A 19,784-nucleotide genomic window follows, 5' to 3' on the forward strand; every position below is an offset into this window, starting at 1 on the left:
ACATCAATTCATTCCTGGCTTGTTTTCGATCTGGGCAGGGATGAGTGGGTGATATGGAGAATGGCCACCGTTGGCATCCCTCTGTGCAGGCGCGATGGAAGATATGTGAGGAGGAGTGCGGACGGACTGTTGGAGAGAAGAGAGGACTGAGATAGAAAGCAGGGTAGGAGGTGACACACAGAGGAGTTGCTGAAAGAGTTCACGGGGAGATATGAGTGACCCCACCTGGCCTCGGGTTCGTGTTCTTTAAGAGGTTCACTGAAAGCTTTTACATTCGGCTTTTAGATGGAGACTTAGTTCGGAAGCATTCAAGGAAAGAGAGAGGAGAGTGAGAGAGTGAGAGAGAGTGAGAGAGAGAGAGAGAGAGAGAGAGAGAGAGAGAGAAATGAACAGATGGAGTGGGTTGAGGGCTGAGCCTGTGTACAGTGTGACTATCAGCATGTGGGTACAGTATGGTACAGTTGAAACAATATCTCACCAGCACCTGACTGGCACTGGACACACACACAAACAAACTTGCAACGCAGACAATCTGGCTTCAAAGTGACACCTTTTCTCAACAAAACAATGACTTTTTAAAACATAGCCCATATAGATAGATAATTGAGAATGAATGGGGGAGAGTCATGTGAGAGGAGGCTATGCCTCCATCGCGATATGATTGGATATGACTGGTTATGTTCGGCTGTGATTGGTTCATGTGATAAATCCCACCTCTTGTGATTGTTTTCTTGTTCGTGTGCGGTTGTGCATCTGCGAATCAGTCTAGTTGAACAATATGTGACCTTGGACCACGAAACCAGTCATAAGGGTCAGTTTTTTTAAGCTGAAAAATTTAAATTATACATAATATACACCAGCTGTAGCTGAATAAATAAGCTTTCCATTGATTAATGGTTTGTTAGGATAGGACAGTATTTGGTCGAGATACAACTATTTGAAAATCTAGAAACTGAGGGTGCAAAAAAATCTAAATTTAAAAAAAATCTCCTTTAAAGTTGTCCAAATTAAGTTATTAGTAGTATTACTAATCAAAAATTATGTTTTGATATATTTGCGATAGGAGATTTACAAAATATCTTCATGGAACATCATCTTTATTTAATATCCTAATGATTTTTGGCATAAAAGAAAAATTGATCATTTTGTCACATACAATGTATTGTTGGCTATTGATACAAATATACCTGTGCTTCTTATGACTGGTTTTGTTGTCCAGGGTCACATATTATAGTGTTAATTGGAAGACTAATTTAAAAAAGTAAGTAAACAACTCACATGCTTAGGTATAACCGGTTTGTTATATAAAAGACAAGTAAACAAGTTTGTTACATAAAACAAGATCTGTGAGATTTTAGTGAGTAATCAGCTTGGTGAAATTTAAAGTAAATCTCAGTGTTTGTGACCAATGTCGAGCTTTGATGACTGATGATTCAAAAAATTCCAAAATAGTTAAAAGTGAACTATTAAGTCGGTGCCGATAGCCTTATGGGCAGCGATAGACAGACAAACAGACAGATACACACGGTATTAACATTTGCCACCTTAGTCCTCCCTTTATACTACAACTTTTTTGTGGTAAAGTTTGGCAGACCAGAAAATGAGTTTTTGACAACCAATTTAGCCAGTGTACAGGCTTGAGCCAGATGTTTATTTTTTTCTCTTTTTTTATCCGAAGTTAACGCAAAAAGACTTCCTTTACTGTGTAAATCAGGGCTCTACACTTACTTTTGTTTTAGGAGCACTTGTGTAGGAAAAAAAAGTAGGAGCACACTCAAAATTTCAGGTGCACCTTCTAATAAAAAAATCTGATCAAAAATTAGCCTTCCCAATACAAGGTGATATTTGACTCCTTAAAGTGATTTACAGGGGAATTTTGTTTTTACCTTTGTAATGGCATTTTACTATGTCATCTTTTATGTCAAATATTTTAATCTATATATTTTATAAGCATTTTTCAAAATTTCTAATTAAAACAACAGAATAAGAACAAGTAGAATTAGAATAAATTACCAATCAATTGAAATCAGTATTAATAAAATTAATTTGTACAACAGAGGTGGCACAGAAGAACACAAAAGTGGCTTGTAGGTGTATTTTCATGTTTAATGATGCTAAGAGGTGGCATGAGTGCAATCAAATCAAAGAATTCATGTTGAGATTAATGTTTTAAATATAAAATGAACTATTAAACTAATAAATGATTTAAATAACTGAAAAGATACTTTCAAAATGAAGCTAAAACTGCCAGTAGGTGGCGGCAAGTCACTGATTTAATTGCTGAATCATTCATTCATTTGATTTGTATATTGATTAAATATCTCATTTACAAACTCCCTTAAAAAATCATTAAAAGCTGTCACTCATCTTAGTTCATCACAATCTCACAAAGTTCCATTATAATTAACGAAGCTCTGTACACAGCACAATGACTCTCTTATTCACACTCTCTCTACATTTGGATTATGAAAGGATTCATGAGATATGTCTGTGATACATTACTCAATGTTGCAAAAACACGTAGAAACCTTTGAATCTCCCCTCAGTGCAAACACAAATATGCTGATCTTGTCAGTAGTACTGTTGCTCCTAAATATAGTTTTTAGTCGCAAATGCGACTGAAATGGTAGAGCCCTGTGAATGCTGTAATACCAATGATTGCAGTCTCACTAAACTCAAAATAATTTAACATAATTTAATTGATTTTGTTTATTTCTGTGGATTAGTTTGCTTTCTCCTATAGTAAATAAATGTATGCAGGAAGTTCATGCATTGTGAATGTAGAACTTGCAGAATTACAATTTTAAAAGTGCCATGTCTGAAATCCCACAACACAGTTCAGGCTCCTAACATTTATGGTTTTCAACCCAGGGCAGCCAAGGGCATTTTAGGAGAGTGATATAGTTCAATACACTCACACATTCAGTGCACTTACTAATATATGTCTCGGTTGTGAGAGTGTGTGTGTGTGTTTGCTTGGTTGTTTCCATCTTGCACAAGTGCAACTGTACAAGCCCACAAACTGTGGTAGTGAATTAACGCTGGCCTGAATCTCTCTTACACTGACCTTATAGTCAAGCCCTGCCTTAATGCCACACATTAAGATTCCCCAAAACACTTCATCTTGGATGAAAGGAGACACATGGCTCTGGGCTATACATGCACACCTGCAGCATTTGGGTTTGGAGCTGTATAGCATGAAGGCAGCGTTTCTGATGGCGTTTTTCAGACCTGCTGCACATGATTCATGAAATCACTGGCCATATGACTCATGGACTGGCAGAGACACTGTTGGACAAACAACCACACTGACTCACTAACACAGTAACTGACTCATCTAACTCACTGAAACCTATACCATCTAAGTATAAGCATAACTGACTAGTGACTTCACACATTCATAAATATATCAGGGCAGCAACTGAATGACAGTGAGTGATATAATGACTGTGAATCATTTCAACCACTCGTGAATCATTCTGGAGTCCTGTATACACTCATTAAGAAGCATAAACATATGAGTTGTGTTCCAAATGACATACTGTACACAGTGTACTTATACTATGTACTCAACTGTCTATTGTATGAATTGTATGTTTTTTAACACTTAGTTTTTTTTTCTGTTTTTGAAGTCTTCAGTATGAACACACTACAGACGCTATTAATAATACAAAAAAAGCATAGATAGTGCATAAAGATGTAAATGGGGACACACCTAGGGTTGGTGAGGATTTTGACATGCCCAACAATCACTTTCACTGGCCTCTCTAACAATAATATAATGGATTAATTTATACATACACCTATACATTATTATTATTATTATATTATTATTTTACTTTTTGCAGGTATATTGCAATTTATGAATGACACACTTTTGTGGTAGATTGCTCATCTTGTGTAAAGATTGTAATGTAAACAGACACACACACACAGGAGGCAAAGTTTTTTTCCCCTTTTTCTTCTTTTCTTTTTTAAATCAATTGTAAATTCATGTCCCAGTCACATAAATATTACTTACACTATCAGAAAAAAAATCTTTAGAAATATTTTATATTTTTACATTAACAATGTAATCAATATTCTATTTATTAAAGCCAAGTATGAATCTCATCAAGTTTGTTTTTAATTTTTTAAAGGATTTTACATTTATTCCAAAATAATAACTCAAGGCAGTAACCATTGAAACAATATATTTTATTGGTAAACTTCTGTTCAGCTATACTTTTTAATAATTAACTTTTAACTTTTATAAGATACACTCCCATTCCGGCGTAATAGTCAAGGAAGTTTGCTGCCGTAACATGGCCGAAGCAGGAGTAATACCACTCAGCACATGTGCAAATGCTAAACTAGCTGGGAACTCATTTCTGATAATACTCCGCCTGCTTCGGCCATATTACGGCAGCAAACTTCCTTGACTATTACGCCGGGATGGGAGTGTAGTTCCTAATCTTATCAGCCTAGAAACTCGCAACTTTGCATTTCCACCGGTCTTAGTACACGATATAACTACAGAAGAGTCAAGTTTTAAATAGGACAAATATCGAAACTCGTTGGTCATTTTTGAACGTGATGCTATTGGTCTAATAGGATTCAATGATCTATGCTAAGCTATGATAAAAGTGATATCGCCAGAACAGGAGAACGGCTGAATGGATTTCAAAATGGTAAAAATCAACTTATTAACTCCGGGGGAGTTGGAGAATGAGCCTATTTCCAAAAAAAGTGGAGTCTTCCTTTAAGCCAAAAACAAAGGAAGTGCTAGTTTTTTAGTGAATTATTTAAATGTTAATGGAGTCTCCTTGCTGTTTTTCCATGACATATTCATAATTATTATATCTGCCGGTGCTTTATGGCAAGCTTTTTTTTTTTTTTTGCATGTGTTTAATTGAGCGCTTATTAGGCTATGTTGGCAATTAAAGGCTCATTATTATTATTATTTATATGGTTTATTAATAAACTTGCGACTAATTTTCGACTAATGCTTAAAATTAACGACTACTAGTCAAACAGAAACATCCTTAGTCGAGTGCAGCCCTAGTTATATCTAAATGTGCAAGTTGTTTACTTACTTTTTTAAAATTAGACTTCCCATTAACGCCAATATATGAAGGCATTGCCTCCTCTCACGTGACTTTCCCCCATTCATTCTCAATTACCCCCCACCAAACTCAGCGCACGCTTTAGGGCATCGGGCCCAAAAACAATTGCCGCTAGATGGCGGGCCAGAACATAGTCAAAGGAAAATTTTAGAAATGAATTTAAATGAATAAGACGTGCTCCCTTTACACAGAGTGCGCATGATCATGAAACTGAAAGTAAGTGAATAGCAAGCGCTTATTCAAAGGAAATTTAAATAAATTGTTAGTAACTGTTTCTGTCATGACAGATCTATTTAAGAACCAGCCGCTATCAAAATATTCTGGATGCGGGCACGGGCCAGATATTATTGCTGGCAGGCCAGTTTTGGCATGTGGGCCACCTGTTAGAGACCACTGCTTTAGGGGGTCTGTTAAAACTCAATGGGCTCAGGGGAGGCGAGAGAGACGCAGACTGCCGCTGTAACTTTATCTGCTGGTTTCGCTGTTGTACAGTGTTTCTTTATACACTTTTCAATGTTATATTTCTAGTATTGGCATTGTTTTACTATGTACTACAATTTTTTTCTCATCCAATATTTTGAGGAGACACAAAATTACTATGTACTATTTATTTTATGATATAGATCTCGCAATTCTGTGGATTGTGTTTCAAATGTTCTGCAAATCTCTGCAAACCTCTGAAAGATACATTGAGATTGCATTGCTCCACCTTTTACTATTCTGAGCAAACAGTCCTTTGCCTAAATATAGACATGATCTCAGACATAACAACCAGGCTTTTGTCATTTTTTTTCATAATCTTGCTGTGGCCAGTTATGTCCTTGGCCCAGCTTACACTGGTTTGATTTTTGAAAACATACTGCTCAGTTGCTTTGTCGAGATCCCTTCGAGGTGAACATTGGCATGCAAAATGACTAATTCTGTTCAATATGGCTGCCAAGTGTGTGTACTGTATCACTCACTGTGCATGTCTACATATTAGTGTCGCTAGTTCCTATATCCAGTTCTGGCCGTTGCTCGGGCAACCGCCAACATCTCTCTTACAGTGCCCATTGCACATACAAACATCACATAGAAGATCTGCAGTCTCTTTACTAACTACAGGACAACATGATTGTGTAATTGCAGTGGATGGACTTGTCCTGCCCCGTCTTCTGCTGTGTGACGTTTGAGCTACACTCAAGATTGGCACAATGTTGTGAAAGTTTGTGTGATGGATGAACCTCAGACAGCCTTCATATCAAGCCTCTGTAACTAGTTTCCTGCCAAATTGTGCCTGTAAAACTGTTTACAGCAGGAGAATCGCCATGTGCGGTCTGACCTGCCGTTGTGTTTTGCATCGACTCGGTCCATCCCCCTAGTCCCTCTCTTCTGGTCCACAGGCCGTGAAAGGATACAGTTGGCTAAGTCTCCTGAACACAGAGCTGAAGGACAGGGATATTATGTTCTGAACTGCAGTGAACTTGTTGACGCAAGAGCATAGATGCCAGAGTATTGTAAACAAAGCTGTGGTGTCAGTCAGATGGGCCCTGCTGTGAATGGAAAGCACTAGTGGGACAGCTTTCAATTTTCAACAGGAAGTATATTGCAACCAACAAATGGCTTACTTATGTGATATAATTACTAAACTTACCCTACCATTCAGTTTGGGTGGGTTAGATTTTTTTGTAATTTTTGGTCTCTTGTGCTCACCATGGCTGCATTTATTGGATGGAAAATACAGTAAAGGAGTTAGACCATTAAACAGTATTTCTCAAATTTTGTGTTCAGGATTTTTTGGGCAGTCCTGAAATCACGTCTCGATAATGCACTGGAGCCGCTGTTAAATTGCTGTTTTCAATTTAAAATATAAAATATTAAAATATAGTTTGATATTATGAGAGCAAAGCTGAAGTCTTCAGTGTCACATGATCCTCACATGAACCTTCTGAAATCATTCTAATATGCTGATTTGATGCGCAAGAAACATTTTTATCAATGTTGAAAACAGTTGTAGCATGTTATAAACAGTTATGTTAATGTTTTTGTGAAAACCATGATCATTATTTTGTTTCAAAGCACAACTTATTTTAAATAGAAATCTTTTGTAAAACTGTAAAAGTAAAATCCACCTTTGATCAAATTAATGTAATCCTGTTGAACAAAAAATGTTAATTTCTTTAAAAAAGCTTTTGAATTGTAGTGAATATTATAAAGAAAGATGACGTATATTTAAGTGCTAATTTATTTTTATATTTATAACACATATCTCTGCTTTTTAATATTTTGGAAAATTAAAGTAAAAATTATATATGTATGTATATGTATACTGTATATGTACAGTCGTGGCCAAAAGTTTTGAGAATGACACAGATATTAGTTTTCACAAAGTTTGCTGCTAAACTGCTTTTAGATCTTTGTTTCAGTTGTTTCTGTGATGTACTGAAATATAATTACAAGCACTTCATACGTTTCAAAGGCTTTTATCGACAACTACATGACTTCTTTTTCAGGACCTCTGCAATTCGACTGGGCATGCTCTCAATCAACTTCTGGGCCAAATCCTGACTGATAGCAACCCATTCTTTCATAATCACTTCTTGGAGTTTGTCAGAATTAGTGGGTTTTTGTTTGTCCACCCGCCTCTTGAGGATTGACCACAAGTTCTCAATGGGATTAAGATCTGGGGAGTTTCCAGGCCATGGACCCACAATTTCAACGTTTTGGTCCCCGAGCCACTTAGTTATCACATTAGTTATGCTTTACTGTTGGCATGACACAGTACTGATGGTAGCGCTCACCTTTTCTTCTCCGGACAAGCCTTTTTCCAGATGCCCCAAACAATCGGAAAGAGGCTTCATCGGAGAATATGACTTTGCCCCAGTCCTCAGCAGTCCATTCGCCATACTTTTTGCAGAAGATCAATCTGTCGTTGATGGTTTTTTTAGAGAAGTGGCTTCTTTGCTGCCCTTCTTGACACCAGGCCATCTTCCAAAAGTCTTGGCCTCACTGTGGGTGCAGATGCGCTCACACCTGCCTGCTGCCATTCCTGAGCAAGCTCTGCACTGGTGGCACTCCGATCCCGCAGCTGAATCCTCTTTAGGAGACGATCCTGGCGCTTGTTGGACTTTCTTGGACGCCCTGAAGCCTTCTTAACAAGAATTGAACCTCTTTCCTTGAAGTTCTTGATGATCCTATAAATTGTTGATTTAGGTGCAATCTTAGTAGCCACAATATGGCTGCACGCGTTTCTTTGCAGGTCACCATGGTTAACAATGGAAGAACAATGATTTTAAGCATCACCCTCCTTTTAACATGTCAAGTCTGCCATTCTAACCCAATCAGCCTGACATAATGATCTCCAGCCTTGTGCTCATCAACATTCTCACCTGAGTTAACAAGACGATTACTGAAATGATCTCAGCAGGTCCTTTAATGACAGCAATGAAATGCAGTGGAAAGTTTTTTTCGGGATTAAGTTAATTTTCATGGCAAAGAAAGACTATGCAATTCATCTGATCACTCTTCATAACATTCTGGAGTATATGCAAATTGCTATTATAAAAACTTAAGCAGCAACTTTACCAATTTCCAATATTTATGTAATTCTCAAAACTTTTGGCCATGACTGTATATGTAGATATAGTTTTTTGTTCATCCAGGCTGTTTCTATTTGATACAGAAGAACAAATTAATTTTGTGAAATATTATTGCAATTTAAAATAACTTATAATAAATTTATTCCTGTGAAGCAAAGCTGAATTTTTTAGTATCATTACTCCAGTTTTCAATGTCACATGATCCTTCAGAAATCATTCTAATATGCTGATTTATAATCAGTGTTGGAAACATCACTGCTTATTATTTTTTGGGACCTGTGATTTTTATGTCACACTATACAATACTATTTAAAAGTTTGGGTCGAGAATTAATACTTTTATTCAGCAAAAATGTGTTAAATGGATAAAAAGTGATAGCAAAGACTTTTTTTGTTATTGTTAGAAAAGATTTCTTTGTTGAATATATGCTGTTCTTTCTAACATTTTAATCATCAAAGTATCAAAGAAAAAAGTATCACAGGTTCCAAAAAATATTAAGCAGCACAACTGATAATAACCACTTCAACACTGATAATAAATGAGCATATTAGAATGATTTAGTAATAGAGTAGATAGAGTAATGGCTAATGAAAATTCAGCTTTGCATCACAGGAATAAATTATATTTTAAACTATATTAAAATAGAAAAAACCTATATTAGACAATATTACTGTTTATTCTGTATTTTTGATCAAATAAATACAGCCTTGCTTTTTTTTAAGGTAGGTAGGTAATTTCAGTGTAGTTGAAATAACCATGAAAAACAGCTTTTAGAAGCAACATTGCAGACACACACAAAAAATGAAGTAAGTATTTTTTCATTCATATGTGACATCTGTGCCTCCCCACTGTTAAAAAGCACGTTAAACCAGCATAGAAAAGTTTTAGCATGGAAAAAATGGCACACTTCACCTTTAAAGAGTCAGTGCAGGCTGTCCTGTAGTATATGCGTTCATACACTGTACTCCTCTTCTCTCTGCCCTCTGACCGTCCCCCACCACCTCCTTCACTCAATAGCTTGTTCAGGATTTAAGTGTTTTCCTGACGCAGTGGAGATATTTACCATGTCTTCTGTCCTCTTTTATTTGCCTCTTCTACCCCATAATCTCTCCATTCTCTACCTCTCTTTCTTTCATTTAGTGACTACATAATCAAGGAGAAGACAGTCCTCCTGCAGAAAAAAGACAATGAAGGTTTTGGCTTTGTGCTGAGAGGAGCCAAGGGTAAGAGCAGGATGCAATATATTCTTTTTACATTTAAATATATGTTTCAGCATTTCATTAGCCACAGAGTTAGATCACAGATGTGATCAATAGACGCTCATCAACAGAATCATCACAAATATATTACAAAAATCTTCTTTTTAAAAACATATTTAATGTTATTAAAGTTGATGGTTTGGGGTGGCAGAAAACAGTTACCCAAAAATGACTGTGCCTCAAAAACTGACAAAATTACTTTTAATAAATCGACCCCCCTGAAAGTCATTGAATAATTCACACTGAATATCAGGACACATTGACTCTTGCTCTTTATCTCTAACACACACATTTATACAAATGCGTTCCGAAGCTGGAATGAGAACATTTGACACAATCTTTTATTCATCTTTTCTTTTTCATTTTCTTGTGTTTTCTCATAATTGTCTATATGTATTGTAAACCTCAATAGAACATTCTGTACATGCATGCTACACTGATTATATAAATGTCCTCTCTTTGTAGCTCAGACCCCTATAGAAGAGTTCACTCCCACCCCAGCCTTTCCAGCACTGCAGTACCTTGAGTCTGTCGACGAGGGAGGCGTGGCTTGGAGAGCTGGTCTGCGAATGGGAGACTTCCTTATCGAGGTGTCTGCAGAACTGCATCATGGAACTTATTTTCTGTTCTTCCCTCTTTATCACTACTTGAAGTCTCTCTAGAACTGTCCTCATTACTCAAGGTCTCTCTTTCTGTGTCTTTCTCTATATGCTTTCTTTCTCTTTTCCAGGTGAATGGTCAGAATGTGGTTAAGGTGGGACACAGGCAGGTGGTCAATATGATCAGGCAAGGTGGGAACAGCCTCATGGTCAAGGTTGTCATGGTTACCCGGAACCCTGATATGGAGGAAGGGGTCAGAAAGAAAAGTACGAGAATTTTGAGAATCTTGTCAAAATGTTAATTATTTGACCAAAATAAGAGGGATCATACAAAATGCATGTTATTTTTTATTTAGTACTGACCTGAATAAGATATTTCACATAAAAGATGTTTACATATAGTCCACAAGAGAAAATAATAGTTGAATTTATAAAAATAACCCTGTTCAAAAGTTTACATACACTTGATTCTTAAAACTGGGTTGTTACCTGAATGATCTACAGCTTTGTTTTTGTGTTTAGTGATAGTTGTTCATGAGTCCCTTGTTTGTCCTGAACAGTTAAACTGCCCGCTGTCTTCAGAAAAATCCTTCAGGTCCCTCAATTTTTTTTTAGCATTTTTGTGTATTTGAACCCCTTCCAAAAAGGACTATTATTTTGAGATCCATATTTTCACACTGAGGGGCTCGTATACAACTATTACAGAAGGTTCAAACACTAACTGATGCTCCAGAAGGAAACACAAAGCATTAAGAGCTGGGGGTTGAAAACTTTTTGAATTTGAAGATCAGGGTAAATTTACATAAACAGTACTAAGAAAGTATTATATTGAGGCAAAATAAGTAAAAAGCACACATCTTCATTCTGTTCAAAAGTTTTCACTCCTGGCTCGTAATGCATTTCCTTCTGAAGCATCAGTGTTTGAACCTTCTGTAATAGTTACATATGAGTCCCTCAGTTGTCCTCAGTGTGAAAAGATGGATCTCAAAATTATACAGTCACAGTTGGAAAGGGTTCAAATACACAAAAATGCTGAAAAACCGAAGAATTTGTTGGACCTGAGCAATTTTTCTGAAGAACAGCGGGCAGTTTAAGTTCAGGAAAAACAAGGGACTTTTGAACAACTAGCACTAAACAAACAAAAAAACACAGCTGTGGATCATTCAGATAACAACACAGTATTAAGAATCAAGTGTACGTAAACTTTTGACCCGGGTCATTTTTATAAATTCAACTATTATTTTTCCTTGTGGATTATATGTAAATGTCCTTTATGTGAAATGTATTATTCAGGTCAGTAATAAATAAAAAATAACATGCATTTTGAATGATCCTTATTATTTTGGTAAAATAATTTACATTTTGCAGAATCTGCAAGGTGTATGTAAAATTTTGACATCAACTGTATTTAGTGACGATCATAATGACACTGGTGGCTCTCTCTCTCTCTCTCTCTCTCCTCACAGTCCCACAGCAGAGTAAAAGGCTGAGTACACCGGCTATCGCTCTGCGCTCCAAATCCATGACATCAGAACTGGAAGAGATGGGTAAGATGTGGAAAATGGGAGGATAGAAGAATGGGGGGAAAGCTAGTGCAGTGTTTCCCAGCAGTTTTTGACCCCTACAGCCCCCTCACTATGGCTCAATTACTCTTTAATCAACACAAACCAGAAATGTTTTGCTGAAAATCATTTACAATTATTTTTCTATCAAGTGACAGTGTCAGATTATTTAGTACGTACTCTACTGTTCAAAAGTTTGGGCTTATTAGGACTATTTTAAAGATCATATGCTTATCATGTCTGTATTTATTTAATCAAAATACAGTAAAAACAGCAATACTGTGAAGTATTATAGCAATTTAAAATAGCCTTTTTCTAGTTCAGTATATTTAAAAATCGAATTTAGCAAAGCAACATTTATAGCATCATTACTCCAGTCTTCAGTGTCATACGATCCTTCAGAAATCATATTAATATGTTGATTTGCTGCTTAAGAAAACATTTCTTATTATTATCAATGTTGAAAACGTTCCCCTGTCATACATTTAGTCACACATAACGTTTAGAAATCGAGCACAGTGTTGTGCTGCTTAATATTTGTGTGCGGGGAAAAAAATGTGTTGTTGTGTCTTAAAATCAAATGATTTTAAAGGGATAGTTCACACAAAAAAGTTAGTTCAAAAAAATAGTTCACACCCTCATTTTGTTCTAAACTCATAAGACCTTTATTCATCTGCAGGACACAAATTAAGATATTTTTAAATACGAGAGTTTTCTGACCCTGCATAGACAGCAACGCAACTGACACGTTCAAGGACCAGAAAGGTAGTAAAAACATTGTTAAAATAGTCCATGTGACACCAGTGGTTCAACTGTAATTTTATGAAGCTACAAGAATACTTTTTTGAAAACAAAAATAGCAACTTTATTCAACAATTTCTTATCTTCCGTGTCATTCTCCGCCTCTACGTCAGAATGCCGGCTCCTGTGTCAGCAGCGTTACACGCATGACATGACACAAAAGAGGAGAAATTGCTGAATAAAGTCGTTATTTTTGTTTTCTGTGCACACAGAAAGTATTCTCGTAGCTTTGTAAAAGCTGGGTTCATACGGTTGAACCACTGATGTCACATGGACTATTTTATCGATGTCTTTACTACGTTTCTGGATGTGAACGTGGTCTTAAGTCATGGTAAATAATTATGGTAAACAATTATTTTAATCTATTAGCAGCCCTAATATTTTAAGAAGTAATTTCTATCTTATTAGTTTGGCAAAAAGCAAAATCTTATCAGCATGCCCTGCTTATATAACCGCTGGGGTTTGCATACCCTCGGCTGGAAATCACTGCACTAGAGGACAGAACCAGAAGGTTTAGAGAGAGAGAGAGAGAGAGAGAAAGAGAGGACAGTGAAGAGAGAAATTCAAGAGAGGATGAAAGAGCCAAATAGTTTAAGAAATAGACTACTTTGAACGGTCAGAAGGGGTAGATGGAAGAAGAGAGAGTGAATGGGAGAATAAACTATCACAGTGATACACTGAAAGGAAGTAGAAAGGATGGAGGGAAGTGTTTGAACTGGATGGAGATAGAGAGGAAAAGTAAGAGAGAGAGAGACAGCATTAAGAATGTTCTTTCACTGTTCTTTCAGAAGTTCCACACTGTCACTACCAGCACCCCCACTACAGGTAACCCCCCAAAAACTGTCCCCTCCCGTTATATCCCCCTGCCTTCCACCTTATCCCTCAATCCTACACCTGCAACCCCTCTTAGCTTTAACCCTAAACCTCAATCTAAACCACCTCCCTTGTAGTCACACACCTCTGGCTCTCAGAGAAACAGGTTTCTGAGCGCTGCACGTGTTGCTGTAATAGCGCAGCGGGCGGTGGGCATTGCTAGAGAAACACAGTATGTGCTTGGTTCAAGGTGTCACCATCACTGACAATCATTTAGTTTACCAGTCAGATCAAGAGAATCAGATTAGATCATTTCAAAAGCCCACCACCAAGACAAACACTGCTTATTGTCATTTGTATCCAAATCGATGTGTATACACCTTCACCTATCAACCTTTAGAACCAAAACCACCTCTGTAGTCCATTGAGGCATGTTTTTCCTTCCCCTTCTCCCTTCTCTTCAGCCCAAGATAGCCCAATATTCTCAGAGCTCACAGTACCAAGTGGCACTGTGTCTACTCTAAATGCTCAACGCTCTCCTCAGCCCAGTTCCCATAATTCAGTGTTCAGGGTTAATGTGAGGGTAATGCAATTCAGTAATAGTGAGTACTGATTATAGCACTCAATCAGATTGACTGGCTTCCACACGGGTTCTGGAAATCGGGGTGAACAGGTTTTAATCATAAACATAGTCATGTTTACAACTAACACTTCTAAGCAAGTACTAAGTGTAAAAAGTTCATGGCATTGAATTTTTACAAAGATATTTTAAGTTTATTCTAAGTGCTTAGTAGCATCTAAATAGGACATCCTTTTGAACAACTGTATATTCAGTACAGATGGACAATATATCAGCTTTCATATTAATACAGGCCAATATGTATACACTACTGTTCTAAAGTTTGGGGTCAGTAATATCAAAGGGGTCCAAATGTGATCAAAATTCGTTAAAAGAAACCGTAATAACCTTTACATTGTTACAAAGACTATTTCAGATAAATGCTGTTCTTTTGATTTTACAATTTATCAAAGCAAAAAATGTTTTCTACTTTCCACAGAAGTTTTAAAGGGACAGTTTACCCCAAAATTACAATTCTGTTATTACTTACTCACCTTTATGTCATTTTAAACAAGTAAGAGCTTCTTTCATCTTCAGAACACAAATTCATATATTTTTGATACAAGATCCAAGAGCTTTCTGACTCTACATAGACAGTAATGCAACTGACAAGTTCAAGGCCCTGAAAGGTATTATGAACATCATTAAAATAGTCCATGATACATATGCATCGTGGTACTGTCATGAATGCGTAGCGGAGACTGACCTGGAAAAAAAAGTCATTATTTATGTTTTCTTTGTGTACAAAAAGTATTCTCATAGCTTTATAAAATTAAGGTTGAATCGCTGATGTCACATGGACTATTTTATTGATTTTCTTACTACCTTTCTGGGCCTTGAATGTGTCAGTTGCTTTGCTGTCTATGCAGGGTCAGAAATATCTCGGATTTCATTAAAAAATATCTGAATTTGTGTTCTGTAGATAAACAAAGGTCTTACAGGTTTGGAACGACATTAGGGTGAGTAATGACAGAATTTTAATTTTTGAGTGAACTATCCCTTTAAGCAGCACACTGTAAAAAATACATAGTCGAGAAAACGTAAAAAAACAAATAAGGCAACTTGATGCAGTAAGACTTCTCTCAACAATAGTTATTTAGTTCTTCTCAGTAAAGATGCTTTGTTTAGCCAATGTAAATTTGTTTGTTCATGCAATGCTGATTGTCTTATTTTACTGCAAAAAATTCTAAATATTGAGAAATTCGTCTTTAAAGTTGAATGTAGTTCTTAGCAATGCATATTACTGATCAAAAATTAGGTTTTGATTTATTTACGGTAGGAGATTTATAAAATATCTTCATGGAACATGATCTTTACTGAATATCCTGTTGATTTTTGCCATAAAAGAAAAATCGATCATTTTGACCCCTTTAGTGTATTTTTGGCTATTGCTACAAATATACCCGTGCTACTTACGACTGGTTTGTGGTCCAGAGTCACATTTGATGACATTGAATTAATGATGGGATTTTGGTTACACAACCTAAAAACAACAAATATCAATGTAAAATTGGCATCATATACCGACGTCAATACGATTTTTTTTTTATTATCAACCAATATGCTCCGACGTCACGTCCAACGTTAACCTGACATTATATTGACATTCTGTGGCTGCTGGGATTATTTAAATGAACTACCACTTTGTTGCGTACAACTTTATTATTGTGGCGTCACCAGATTTACCCACCCCCAAACATATAAACATAAAAAAGGCAAAGTGTGGTTGTTTTACATGTTGACCAACTGGTGCTTTTCTGTCTCAGTGGGTGTTTTTTATCCAGAATAAGCTACTATGTAGAAAAGACTTAATGCTAGAAGTCTGGGGACTAATGTAGGGCACAAGAGCAATGCATGTGTTCTGTTACATTTAATGCCTTTTAAGTTAATACTCCATTATGATAACTTGATCAAAGTGCTTTTGATGTCTCATGTATCTTCTCAGCGTACTGAAGGTGTCTCAGGTGTTTAATGTGTGCAGGTATTATGTTATTTCATACCATGTGCCTAATCGAATGCAGCAGTTTAATGTGAGCGAAGAACTCTCACCTTTTCAGACGTACTCACCTCTCCACCTGGTGCAGTGTCTCACCTCACTGGCTGCCATGCTCTAAAGATAGCAGAGATTGCTCTAGCATGAATGTCTTGCTGCACTGGCACCTTATAAAATAGGCAGCAGCACTTAAATGTAAAAAGAAAGACAGAAACAACTCTAGGAAGACAAAAGGGCAGATGATTAGTTTCAACAGGCAAGTAGATCAACCCCTCCTCTAATTCCCCTGGAATCCCTCAGCTTTATGTATACGGGAACACAGACAAACACATATACAATCCCTACACACTCACTTGTGGCTTTTATGAACCTTTCCTGCACACTTTTGTCGCACGGGTTGTTTTTTTGTTGATTGATTGAAACCCTAACTAACCTGTCTTATAACCTCCCTAATCTTTCTGTCTGTCCTGGCATTCCATACACAGTGGACAGAGGTAAGAGACATTTCAGTTTTACTTTAAGTGTTTTACTAAGGTTGGGTGTGCGCAGGATTGGGAGTGCATTTTGTGTGCATCCTGGAAATGAGTGTTTGTTTGTTTGTTGTGCCTGACCTAAATTGAAAAGAAAGTGTTTACCCTCTTGCTACTTGTTAGTTGATGGGAATGTGATTACAGCATTAACAGCTCATACAGGCTGATGGTGTTCCACCTTACATTGACTCTCTGTTTGCTTGATCACAGCCTCTGCCCCATGGAAAAAAAAATCAGGTAAAGCACTTTGTTCACTCTCTCTGTCTTGTATGAGACACTTGACCTAATTGGTCTGCAAATATTTCTTATTGGATGAAACCTGTCCATCTGTTACAGAGTTCGAGTCTTCACAAGCTACAGAGAAGAAGAGGACAGTTTATCAGATGGCTTTGAGTAAGAGGGTCAATGGTTTTGTCATACATCTGGTCATGCATAAAGTTAAAAGGATAGTTCTGTCAAAATTCTGTCATTAATTACTCACCCTCATGTCTTTCCAAACATGTAAGACCTTCGTTCATCTTCAGAACACAAATTAAGATATTTTCAATGAAATCTGAGAGCTTTCTGACCCTGCATAGACAGCAATGCAACTAACAAGTTCAAGGCTCAGAAAAGTAGTAAGAACATTGTTAAAATAGTCCATGTGGCATCAGTGGTTCAACCTTAATTTTATGATGCTACATGAATACTGATGTCTTACAGAATATTTTAATGATGTCCTCACTAACTTTTCCGGCCTTAAACGTGGTCGCAGTCTATGCAGGGTCAGAAAGCTCTCGGATTTCATAAAAAAAAATTATCAAAGGTCTTATGGGTTTGGAACGAGGGTAAGTAATTATTGACAGAATTTTATATTTAAGGTGATCTATCCCTTTAACAAATCAAGGAAAAGTTCATCCAAAAATTACATCATTACAATGTTACATCATTGAAAACTGTGTAACTGAGCCTCAAAGAGATATTTAGCAGAATGTCTGAGCCACTATATTTCATACAATGAAAATATGCCATATGATAGTTTTGTGTGAGGTATGGTATATGCCGAAATTTGTATTTTTCATTACAAATCTTGCTGGACATGCATGACCACAATTTACTCTCATTGTGTGGAAAAGAGCAGCTTTGCTATTCTGCTATAAATAAACCCTTTGAGTTCCTTTAAAAGAAAGAAAGGGTTTTAAAGAAACATGGGACAGTGATGGAGTTAAATCAATTCAAGCTAATAATAAATAGTTTGTATATTTATTAATTGATTAATTCTCTCTCTGTCTTTTATTCTATGACAGATAAACTGGACGAGATTTTAGCAGCAGCACAGCAGACCATCAGTACCAATGAGGCCCCAGGGCCCCGGGTTCAGGGGGTAAAAAGAGAACGGGGCAGAGGCTTTTATAATGAGGTGTGTTTGTGTGTGAGACTATTGAAGCCGTTATTAAAGATCACTAAGATCATGATGATTATGAGATGAGATTTATTAGATGATGCTCAGGATATTTTTTTGGCAGAAATTGTTTAGCAAAATTGCATTCTTTCAAAAATTGGTGCATAATGTTCCTAATGTTCTTTCTCTCCGTGTATTTTGGCAGCCAAATTTCGACCAGTCGGGAATGGGTATGACATCATCTGGGGCAGGGCTAGGCTACGACCGTGGTCAATTTGTGTCTGGCCACGGCCCTCCGCACGGTATGCTGCGACAGAAGTCTATCGGTGAGGCTGTCTGTTAGTCCATCTGTCTGTCTGCATACCTGTCTGTCTAACCATAATGCTGTACGTCTATGGTACGTGCGTTTAGAGCACTCAAAAGAGTGCAGCTGTGGGTTTGCTTCAATGCTTATCATCTGTAATGCTTTATTGCTCTAGAATAGTGACTGTACATTTCACTTTGTTGAAACAGTTTATAAGAATCTTGTCAGGGGTTTGACTGGGTTACTGGAGAGATCAATTGCCATAACAAAGGTGAATTTATTTTATCTGATGCTCAGCATCAGTGTTCATTTTTGGTTGGACTACAAAAAAATGACAGCCCATTTATAACCCCAAGATTATTAACACACTATTTGTATAATAAGAAATGCTTTCTGTTCCATGCCTTAAAGGAACCGTATGTAGGATTGTGGCCAAAACTGGTACTGCAATCACTTTCAAAATACTGTAGAACAGTGTATCCCCTCCCTCCCCCCTCTGACTCGAGGTTGCCAGCTAAGCTGCAGGATCCTGCAAGAATATAGGCTGCTACAAGGAGCTTCCAATGGCAAGTGACGAGTCCTACACAGTCATTTTTTTTTCTTCTGTTGCTTCACGAGAGATGTTTTGCGAAGTAATTATGTATCGCAAAAATTTACTAATGGCGATTAGCCAAATATTTCGTAAAGATGTACTGTAACATCGTGTCTACACCGGACACGAGCGGCGCGGCGCGGCGCGACGAGACAAAATACAATAGAACCTATTATGCTGTCTACACTGGATGCGGCGCGACACGGCAGATCCCCGACAGTAATCTGCTGCCCCGTTCTGTTTATGACGTGCTCACACAAAGTTTAAATGATTTGCAACGGTCGCTTTGTCGCATCCAGTGTAGACAGACTTTAGCTGTTGCGGCGCGACAACTGTTGCGTCCGGTGTAGACACGGTGTAATACCACATTTCAGTCGAACATAGATTGTTTTCATACCCTGCTAGTGGTGCGATATAAAGCGTTTTATGAATGCATTTAGCACAGCCGACCGTGGAAAATCCACTGTGTAGCCTACGGAAGCAAAGTTAGCCAAACACAGATGAATCTTACCTGTCCAGGAGAAAATTAGCAACGTTGGCGTCTGTCTTCAAATTCTTCTCCGTTTTCAGCCGTCTCCATCTTTCAAAGGCATCTCCTATACAAATCCTTGTGTTATTTCGGACTTTGTCACAACGTATTTCGGATTC

General features: G+C 37.2%; 1 protein-coding gene across 1 annotated transcript in view; it reads left to right on the forward strand.

Annotated features, from left to right (window-relative positions):
* Positions 1 to 19,784, forward strand: part of shank1 (SH3 and multiple ankyrin repeat domains 1) — a 172,155-nt gene that overhangs the window by 143,316 nt on the left and 9,055 nt on the right. The window contains exons 16-24 of the mRNA XM_073840746.1: positions 9,824 to 9,906; positions 10,408 to 10,532; positions 10,673 to 10,808; positions 12,008 to 12,088; positions 16,815 to 16,823; positions 17,070 to 17,096; positions 17,196 to 17,252; positions 18,146 to 18,258; positions 18,446 to 18,566. Coding sequence (XP_073696847.1) covers positions 9,824 to 9,906; positions 10,408 to 10,532; positions 10,673 to 10,808; positions 12,008 to 12,088; positions 16,815 to 16,823; positions 17,070 to 17,096; positions 17,196 to 17,252; positions 18,146 to 18,258; positions 18,446 to 18,566 — 752 coding nt within the window. The remainder of the gene's footprint in view (positions 1 to 9,823; positions 9,907 to 10,407; positions 10,533 to 10,672; positions 10,809 to 12,007; positions 12,089 to 16,814; positions 16,824 to 17,069; positions 17,097 to 17,195; positions 17,253 to 18,145; positions 18,259 to 18,445; positions 18,567 to 19,784) is intronic.

This window comes from Garra rufa, chromosome 1, assembly GCF_049309525.1.
Source record: "Garra rufa chromosome 1, GarRuf1.0, whole genome shotgun sequence".
Lineage (NCBI taxonomy): Eukaryota > Metazoa > Chordata > Actinopteri > Cypriniformes > Cyprinidae > Garra > Garra rufa.